Source organism: Cricetulus griseus, chromosome 5 (genome assembly GCF_003668045.3).
Source record: "Cricetulus griseus strain 17A/GY chromosome 5, alternate assembly CriGri-PICRH-1.0, whole genome shotgun sequence".
Lineage (NCBI taxonomy): Eukaryota > Metazoa > Chordata > Mammalia > Rodentia > Cricetidae > Cricetulus > Cricetulus griseus.
Genome location: NC_048598.1, coordinates 178169882 through 178180452, shown reverse-complemented (window position 1 = coordinate 178180452; position 10571 = coordinate 178169882). Strand labels below are relative to the sequence as shown.

The window sequence follows — 10571 nt, the reverse complement described above, 5'->3', positions numbered from 1 at the left end:
GGTCTCAGATGTCAATCCATCTAAGGATTTACTTGAATGCGTCCTGAAATTATGGTCTCTACATGCCTGGAGATCAGAGGGTGGAGCTAACTACTAGTTAACCTCAGAAGCCAGGCAGTGGTGGCACACGCCTTTAATCCCAGCTCTCTTGGCTCACACCTTTAATCCCAGCACTTGGGAGATGGAGACAGGAAATGAAAAGGTTGGATGTAGACAGGATCTCAGCCTTTTTGGATGTAGGAAAAAAGCAGGTAGGAAGCAAGTGGCAACTGTTTCCAGTTCTCTGATCTTCCAGGTTTTTACCCTGATATCTGACTTCTGGTTTTTATTGATTAAGACTCATGAGATTAACACCTCATCCTCATCCAATTTTTGGGTCATGGTTTCATGAAATAGCCACTTCCTTTGGCTTTGCAGCCACTGGCCCCTGAAGCAGCTGTACCTGCTGGGAAATGTGCCCAACAGAGTCACATCAGCAGAGGCTGCCTTTTCCTTTCTTCCCAAGCCCTCTGAGCCATTCTGGTTTTGTTGTTGTTGTTTTATTTTTTCTGTTGCAGCCTCTTTACAGAAAATGCTCCAGGTACCTGACTTCCAAATGCCAACCAAGTCAGCAGGTTTCCATGTTCCCCAGTGCAGACGGTGGCTCTTTGGCTTTTTTCCCTAGTGGGTTTGGGCTTTCCCTGGATCCCCTCCTCAGACTGATGACAGGCCAGCAGCAGCAGCTGGGTGTATTCACCATGCTGTTCACAGCCTGTGTTCTCCACTCAGACTCCCTAAGAATAACATTTCCCCATCATCATCACCAGATTTGGAGAGACAATTGGCAATTCTTAGATAGAGGAATTAGTTTTAAAAAGCTTTTCCAACGTTAATTGGAAACACCATTATGATGGAAGGAGATATGTCTCTGTGTGATCACATGATGGGTGTGTAAAAAGAGAACAAATAAAAGAGGGGATAATTAACTCAGATGGGATCCACACAATGCCAAAGATTAACATTATTTGATTGATCATTCTTGTTTTATCCCTACAATGTTGGCTGATATGAGAGCCAAGTTGCTTGACATGAGTGCCAACATACAGGTCTTAGAAAGAGTTAATAAAGAAAACAATTCCATTTTGACTGATAAGTTACAAACTTTAAGAGATATTCAGACAAAGACAGAGGAATTGAAAACATATCCAACATCATTATTACATTATAATATTAGAGAGGAACAGCCCAAGGCTTTCAAACAACCAACCTTAATTTATCCAGTCACCTTACAGCAACAACTGCCAAATGACAGATATCCTCCAGGCTGTGGAAAAGCTGACTGGATTACTGTGGGAATGATATTTTTGAGGAGATTTAAGGAAGTGATATTCTCATATGTTATGCATTTACCCTTTGTGAGGCAGACATTGCATTCATGGTCAACCAGTGACAGAACTGTCCCAGAGAGACTGGAAAGGCTTGTTTGCAGCAGTGTTGGAGTCTGGTCCTCAATTTCAGTGGAGAACCTGGTGAAAAGAGAAAGGATGAAGCTAGAACCATTGAACAATGAAGGAGGAATAGAGGTACTGAAACTTCCTAAGACCTATTCATTGGAGAGGGAGATTACCATGGTGTGTGTGTGTGTGTGTGTGTGTGTGTGTGTGTGTGTGTGTGTTGTGCACATGAGAACCTGTGTGTGCTTTTGAATTTTTTATTGTATCATAGATTGTGTACATGTCATTTTATTCATCAGATTGATTTGTAAAGGGAGGGAGGCACGAAGTCCTGAAAGTTGGAATGCTGGGAGTTGTGAGAATTGTGATCAGAATGTGTTTATATAAATGTTATTTTTGGCTGGATGTTTGTGGCTCACACCTTTAGTGCCACCACTTGGAAGGCAGTAGCAGGCTGATCTCTGTGAGTTTGACACCAGGCTGGTCTATAAGAGCTAGATCCTGGACAGGCTCCAAAGTCACAGAGAAGCCCTTTCTCAAAAAAAATGCTATTTTCAATGAAAAAATGTTGCCAGGCACATGTGCCCTCCTGTGTCTCATGATACAATTTCAAATAAGCAGAGGCTAGTTGGCTCTCAACAGAGTCTTGACACTAGTTTGCCGGTGAAGGTATCTGTCTTGGCAGGGAATTGTCATAGGAGTAGTACACAGCTGGGAAATATTTAGTTGATGACTTTTCACCCTCTATAGCATGAACAAGTTCTTTTGGACATAGGAGCATCAGCCATCATTGAGGAAGTTTACAAATCATTTACAACTTGAGTTACTTGTGTCTTATATCCAGAGTGTATGACCTATTAAGCACTAAGGGCTTATCATCTTGATCTGGGAAATAAACAAATCAAAGCATATATTGTTTTAGGAGATATGGAACTATGATTAAACCAAACCAAACCAAACCAATCCAAAACAAAAACATGGCTTCTGTTTTCCTCTGCATTCAGGTTAGATTTCAAGTCAAGTGCTGTTACAATACCAATATTCCTATAAGATGAACACTGTGGTCAATAGTTTAAATCAGTTTTAAATTTAATCTTTAAACCAGGTTTAAATTGGATGACGGATTAAATTTTTAAATCATGTTTAAATTTAATCACAGATTTAATAACAATTTAAAAGCCAGATTTATGTTTACCATAAAATTATGCCCAAATGTCATGACATATTCTTCATAGTTTGTGATCTTAGTTTCCAGTGACACATTAGTATGTGTTAACAGTGAAACATAATATAATATAATAATCAAAACAAAAACCATTACAACTAAGTTGGACAAGGCAAGACAGCAGAAGGAAAAGAGTCCCAAGAGAAGGCAAAAAAATCAGAGACTTACTCATCCATATACTAAGGAGTCATATATCAAGAAATAGGAATTTGGGGTTCTTCAGTTTGTAGTATTAATGAGGTTTTCAAAGACAAAATTTGTCATACATGAGTACAATTTTATATTCTATTCTGCTCCTGCTCTCTTTCATATCTAATCCCATATATATATATATATATATATATATATATATATATATATATATATGGCTGAAGCTGACTCAGGCAGTGCTCAATGCATCAGGGAAGAAGTCAACACAGTAAAAGAATATATATATATATATATATATATATATATATATATATTCCTTATATACATACAAGCTTCTCCGTTCATATAATCTTACTTGTAAATATGATTTCAGGGCTTTTGTATTGCTGTACACTCCTCTCTAGAAGACCATTTCTCAGACACACAGCTCCTTAGTTGTCTGTGTCCTTTGACTATGGTTAGAGGAGGTGAGCTGCCTTCCTTCAGCAGGCTTTGTTTCCACAAGGTTCACTCACTGCATTATTCACAGTTTCTACCATGATCCCGAGTATCTGAGGAGAGGAAGGAGAGGACTCTGTGGTTGGTAAGTAAAATAAAAGAAAGAATTTAATAACAATACTAAAAGAAGAAATGGAGCTCCCAACCTCAGGGGGCAGCTACACTTAGGGCTGAAGCTGACTCAGGCAGTGCTCAGTGCATCAGGGAAGAAGTCAACACAGTGAAAGAAAATTGCTCCAGAGCATGGAACAGAGCAATGCCCACTGCCCATTATAAGCCAGGACACAAAGATCTGCTGTGAAATTTACCCTAAAATGCATCATTAAACAATTCTGGAATATAAATTCCCCGTGTGTAGTCTGACTTTTTACTCTTCCACAGTCACCTCCCATTCGCACCTCAGCCTCTGGGAATCAGAACAATGCTCTCTGGTGCCAGGGTTTCCACCTTTTCATTCTCCATGTGTCTCAGGTCAGGCAATGTTTGTCTTCATGACCTTGGATTATCTCACTTGCTGTAACTCACTCAGGTCCTTTCAGTTTCACGCACAGGACAGAGTTTTCCTCATCTCAAGACCACATCACAGTATTCTCTCAGATTCTCTCTGCCATCCTCTCTTTGTCAATGACTTCTTCCTCAAATACTGTGATTAATTTCATCTTAGTCATTTAATTGCTTCTATAGTTATTTTATGCATCTATGACATATTTTGATGATAGTGATCAGCCAAACATCCCATTAACTACTCAATTCCCACACCCCACAAACCACTCTCAGCTTCATAGTGAAGTCCTTTTCTTATCTTGACTCCTGGGAATGACCCTTCAATAGATGCAGATGTTGGTGTAGACCTCTCATGAACACACATTCCTGTCTCTCATCTGTAGCCTATTGGTTGACTGGGAGAACTTATGGTGAAGCTGTGTTTTGTTTGGTGAAGAGTGCACACCAGTCGCACCACACTCGTCTACATGCAAACCAATGAAATGTCTTCATCGGAGACTCAGCCCTTGTTATCTCTTGTTTCTAACAAATTATACTATGTTATGTGATGGGCATTCCCATACTCATTAATCTGAGAACCAATAATGATTAATAATTGAAAATTATTTACACAACTATGAACATAGATAAGTATTGTTTAGAAAAATGCCTATCAAGTAGTTATTACTATTTAATTGATTTTTTCTCTTCTTGTGAATGAGTTATATACAAGTGTGTATATGGGCTCACTGACATATTCATGCTGTATGAATATTTTCAAACCTCCAATGTGAAGTGGTCATCCCTGAAATCTTGTATATGCAACACTGAACAATCTGAGCATGTTGTTAATATATATATATATATATATATATATATATATATGTGTGTGTGTGTGTGTGTGTGTGTGTGTGTGTGTGTGTAAATAGCTAATAGGTAAGAGAAGGCTAGGAGTTGAGAGTGAGAGTTTGGGGAGGCATGGGGTATGTCTGTATGTCTTTATTTTTCTTTTTTATTTATGAAAAAGTAAAATTCATAGGGTATAGCTATGGGTGTATCCTGAAATCTTTCTTAATTTATTTAAAGGTTCTAATTTCTTCTGTAATCTTACTGCTTTTATCACACACACACACACACACACACACACACACACACACACACACACACATGCGCACCTTATAGAATGATAAATAGGTTTCAATATTCTAATCTGAAAGGCTTTTGCATATATTTTGTGATTGATGTTCTGGCTAGTATCAACTACTGTCTTGACTAAACTGGTTCAAGTTAGGGAAATTTTCTTGTTCTTATATAAGGACTGACCATTCAACTCCACAACACTTCGTTATCTCTATAGAGGGCAAACAAATAGACAAAATAAGGGGATTTAAAGAAGAAAACGCACAAGAAACACATTAGAGGCATTCTGAAAAAGAGAACATTAAAGCCAAGCTTCAGAGCCTCTGTGTTTACCAAGAGCCCATTATGGCTCCTCTTGCCTCTAAGAAACATAAGCACGGAAGAATCTGGTGGGTTGGTTGGGCGAGGAAGTGGAGGTGGGGTCCTGCCAAGATGTGTTTCCTGTGATCCCTGTAGTCCCCATGCTCTCTTATTCCAGACTCACACTGTAGGAAGTCAGAGGCAATGATGGGCATATTGTTAAAAGGAAATGGAGTGGTATCCACCCTCCTCATTTATAAAGACTAGGTTGAGTCCCCACATGCAAATGCATCTTATAGATCTAAGTTAAACCACCTCCTGTGCTGTGAGAGCTCACATCTCTCTCACAGGAGGCTGACCTCTGAGATAAGGGGGTGTAGCCCAGAAGATGAGACTGTTGGGTGTTCTGTATCTGGTGACAGCCCTTCCTGGTGAGTGTGACCATTTCATACATGTGTCCATGAGGGGATGTGACAACATGTGATTGACAGAATTGACTCTTCCTGTATGCAGGTGTCCTGTCCCAGATCCAGCTTCAAGAGTCAGGACCTGGCCTGGTGAAGCCCTCACAGTCACTCTTCCTCACTTGCTCTGTCACTGGCTACTCCATCACCAGTGGTTATTACTGGTTCTGGATTAGGCAGTCCAGAGGGAAGAAGCTGGAGTGGATGGGGTACATAACCCACAGTGGAGATGCTGTCTACAACCCATCCATGAGGAGCCCCATCACCATCACCAGAGAAACATCCAAGAACCAGTTCTTCCTGCAGCTGAACTCTGTGATCACTGAGGACACAGCCACATATTACTGTACAAGAGACACACAGGGAGGTGACTTCAGCATGAGCCCAGACACAAACATCCCTACAGAGGAGCCAGCAGGCGGAGCTCAGACTTAAACAAGCTCAGGAACTCAAAGCAGATACACCTACCTGGGTCTGTGTTTTGTGATCTCTTCCTACAAATGTCATAGGAATGGAAATCCAACCCAAGTGTTGATTTTTAAACACAGAGCCTCCCCCAAAGTGTCAAAGTTAACTCAGCAGAGTAATTGGTCTCATAGCATGGTTTCCCCAGATTCAGTCAACAAAGGTGACATTTGGTTCTGTGATATCTATACAACATTCTATCTGACCATTAGGAAAATTTGAGACAAAAGAAAGAGGAGTCATGAAATCTGAAAAATATCTATGTAATTCTCATAGTATCACAGACAAGGAGGCATACCAGATCTATGTTGGGATCCCTTACTGCCTGCAGTTGACACCTAGCTCTCCATTTCTATGAAATAAAAAACTATCTCACAAATACTCATAGTACAAAGATCAGGAAAAAATAAACAACACTCATATATGAGATTTTCAGGAATGAAGAAATGGATAGGCATCCAATCAGCCAAGTCAAGATCTTCAGGATTAGAATAGTCTGGTATTATAATACTGATATATTATATAGTATTGTTATAGTATTGGAGACACAGCTTCTATTTAGGACCAGTATTAATACGAATATCTCCAAGAGCCAATAGTTAAAATCTTAACCTCCTGCCATGTCTTACTTTGCAAGGACATAGCAAGGAAACTTCAGTGTGAACTCAGCCACAAACCTCTCTGTGCTCAACTGACATAATAAAGAACTACTGAGGCTGTTTAGAACTAGCAGACATCTCTTAGAGTATAAGAGGTTGTGGATTTTCCCATGTGGTTCCTCACAAACAGGCTTACCGCTGTTTAGATGTTGCAATAAGTGGCTTCCCCTTCCTGGTCTAACAATCCTTTGGAGGCTCCCTGCAATGTCATATTCTATGACAAACACTGTTTGTTTAGTTTCTAGTAAGAGTATCAGTTTTTACCTCTGGAGAATCTAAGGCATCCATTTGGCACTCTATCTCTGATGAAATAAACATAAGAATAAACCTTTCCATATGTTTCAATGAATCGGTCATTCTAAGAGTTGGTGATGGTTGTTAGCTCGGGGAAACCTCGGGGAATTCTAAATCATCTGAAAACCATTCTCTCAATTTTCTCACAGGTTGTAGAGTAGGCAGAGCCTCCATGAATCAATGTTATTTTCCACAGTTGGTGAAAAAACAAGTTGTCTATGCTGTAGGCATCCAATGTGTGTCTGTAATAGGAAACACATGGTTATTATTTTTTACATAATGCATGTCTGAGATTTGCATCCTTGTCAAGATTACTTTCTGACTCAGCACCCCATGTATTGATGCCTTTGAAAGTGTTTCCTGTACCTTCAGCATGGGAAAAAGTCTGAGTGTCCATTGGGCACATGCCAGGTGATGTCATCTACAGTCTCTGTACTAACTGCTTTCCTTGGCAACAGAGTTCCTTATAACAGTTTCTTCTGGTTATTTCTTTTTAACCTTGTTTGCAAGGTTACAGCAATGGAACTCTTTGATGCAACTGAAGGTAGAAAAACTGGAGTGTTTACCTGAGAGATAGAGAAGCATCATTGGGAGAATTGGTGGTTGGTGTTTGTTCAGGGTTAATGATCTCCAGTTTCAGCATCTGTAAAAGATAAAGAGAATCTACTGTCCAGGCCAGAGCCTTCTCTGGATACTATTATACTGACCTCAGCTATGTTTGAAGAAGTTTGGAGGAACAAATGTATGATGGAGTATTAGGTTAATGAAATCCAGACAAACACAGCTCATTAACCAGTACAGTATGAAGGTGAAAACCAAGGGATTCACTGTTAGCTAATGTCAGGGTGAGGGGCAGCCCAAGTGTCTGCCAGTGACATATGAAGTCTACAGTACCACTATGGGTTGGATACACTCTGGGTACCAGGATTTTGTGGGTTAACGTCTTAATACATCCCAGGTATACTGAATAATATTTGCAATAATGTATAACACTATTTAATCATGTATGAATAATATTTAGTGAATGTGAAATGAGCTTATTTTGATCATTATGCAAATGAGTCTTTAATGAGAGATGAATCCAGTTGATACAAACTTTGTAAGCACCAGAATTTACTCACCAAGCCCAGGTTGAATGATTGTCTTCAGTGAGAACAGAATCTTAACCAGACCAGAAATGAGGGGCCACAGGAACACTGATGATGTGCCAAATTTATTGCAAGAAATTGGGCAATCTATACTCTTAACAGAAACATAGTCTAATGACTGTTGCCAGGATCAATACAATGGAATTTGCCAGGAAACAAATGAAATTTTTCAGTTATACAGGTGAAGGCAAGTATGTAATTATATCACTAGACCCAAGATAAATGATAAACGGTTGTTTATTGGGGACAATTATACAGAAAAAAAATACAAGGAACCTCAGGAGCGTTTCCCTGCTCTTCCTACCAGGTCAGCTTATCCAGTAGAAAAAAGCAGGCAAAGGAAAGCCACACCTCAAACTCCTCTCTTTCCCCTTCTGTCTGCCTGGAGGCACACACAAAGGGGTGTGGCCACACTTTCAGGTCCACAGACTAGATGCCTGGGCATAAAAATTATTGTGTAGAAGGAGATCTTCTTCATCTTGTTCCCACTGGACCGGTTTTCTCCCCATTCACCGGGTCCAGCTGTCGCTTACTGAAAATACCGTTCTGAGAGTTAATATATGTTACAATTGTTTGGCCAATGGCTTAGGATTCTCACTGGCTAGCTTTTTCTTATTTATTAACCCAGTGGAAGCATGCTTGCTTAGCATGAACAAGGAAATGGTTTTAGTTTCCAGGACTACAGAAAGAAGGGAGGGTGTCAGATCAAGCAGTTGGTTTTCCATTACTGCCATGCCCACTACTTTTCTGCAATATAATAAAGATATCTGTTTTCATTGTTAAAAGCAACACAAACAAAAACTTCAGTGAAAGCCAAGGAACACCCACATACGGGGGAGCTCAGGACCAGCAGGGGGCAGAATGGAGCCAATAATTAATAGGATGGAAGTGAGATGGAGAGGAGGGGAGTGTCTCTCTGGACTCTCTTTTTATAGTCTATTAGCTGAACAACACCTGCTATAGTTGACAAGTGAAGTCTCCATGTTCAGACACAGTGAAAATTGATTATTAAATATCACACAGATTTTCATTTTCTCATTTATGTCACGAAGATTTCTTTATTGATTTTTGATGTTTTTGAAAAAAATCCATAGGATATATTCTTACCAGTGTTTTCCTGCCCAACTACTCCCTAGTCCAGCCTACATCCTCACCTCCCTGTCACTCAACTCCACAACCCTTCTTTCTCTCTACGGAGAGCAAAGACATAGAAAAACAAAAAGGATTTTGAAAGCAAACAAACAATAAACGCATACCAGCAACATGCTCAAACATCAAATATTAATAGCTTACATATGAAAGAAGATGGCAAATTCTCCTCATTTAGGAGTTGTGGAATTTTCCATTCACAATTATCCTCATCACTACCACCACTTGTAAATCAATCTTTTCACAAAGAGGAACAAATGTCTCTGGTTGAGATTCTATTGCAAATTGATAGATTGGGCCTTGATGTTTCTACAGGGTCTGCACAGGTCTCAGGAATGGCTCCTTCCACAGACAGGATGAGGATTTGGTACTCAGCATCCTGCTGCCTGACCGAGGTGTCCTCTACCTCCTTCTTCTCCAGCTGGACTAGGTCCTTATGTAAGAAGTACCCTGCTCATGAATATGCAAATCATGTGAGTCTATGTGGTAAATACAGGGTTGTCCATACTACCAACGACATATGATCAGTGTCCTCTCCACAGTCACTGAGCACACAGGTCCTCACCATGGGATGGAGCTGGATCATCCTCTTCCTGGTGACAGAAGCAACAGGTAAGGGCTCCAAATTCGAGACTTGAAGAGGGGCCACGTCCTGAGGTGACAGTGACATCCACTCTGCCTTTCTCTCCACAGGTGTCCATTCTGAGGTCCAGCTGCAGCAGTCTGTGGCTGAACTGGGGAAACCTGGAGCCTCAGTGAAGCTGTCCTGCAGGGCTTCAGGATATAACTTCATTGCTTACTATATGCACTGGATGAAGCAGAGGCCTGGACAGGGTTTGGAATGGATTGGAAGGATTGATCCTGAATATGACAATACTGACTACAATCAGAAGTTCCAGGGCAAGGCCAAACTGACTGCAGACAAATCCTCCAGCACAGCCTACATGGAGCTCAGCAGCCTGACATCTGAGGACTCTGCAGTCTATTACTGTGCGAGAGACACAGTGTTGCAACCACATCCTGAGTGTGTCAGAAACCCTGGAGGGGCAGGAAGCTGCCCTGGGACTGAGAAGGCAGAGAAGATCAGCCTGGGTACTGGCTCAGAAATAATCATTCCTGATGTCTCTTTGTGTGCCTCATCTTTGTTTTCCTATCTGTTTTAA

General features: G+C 40.5%; 2 gene segments (V, D, J or C); both read left to right on the top strand.

The window, feature by feature from the left end:
• Positions 1-5617: 5617 nt before the first annotated feature.
• Positions 5618-6128, top strand: LOC113838471. The segment is given in 2 exon segments: positions 5618-5660; positions 5743-6128. Coding segments are annotated over 2 exon segments (429 nt in total).
• Positions 6129-9974: 3846 nt separating this feature from the next.
• LOC118238984 lies at positions 9975-10571 on the top strand. The segment is given in 2 exon segments: positions 9975-10020; positions 10102-10571. Coding segments are annotated over 2 exon segments (516 nt in total).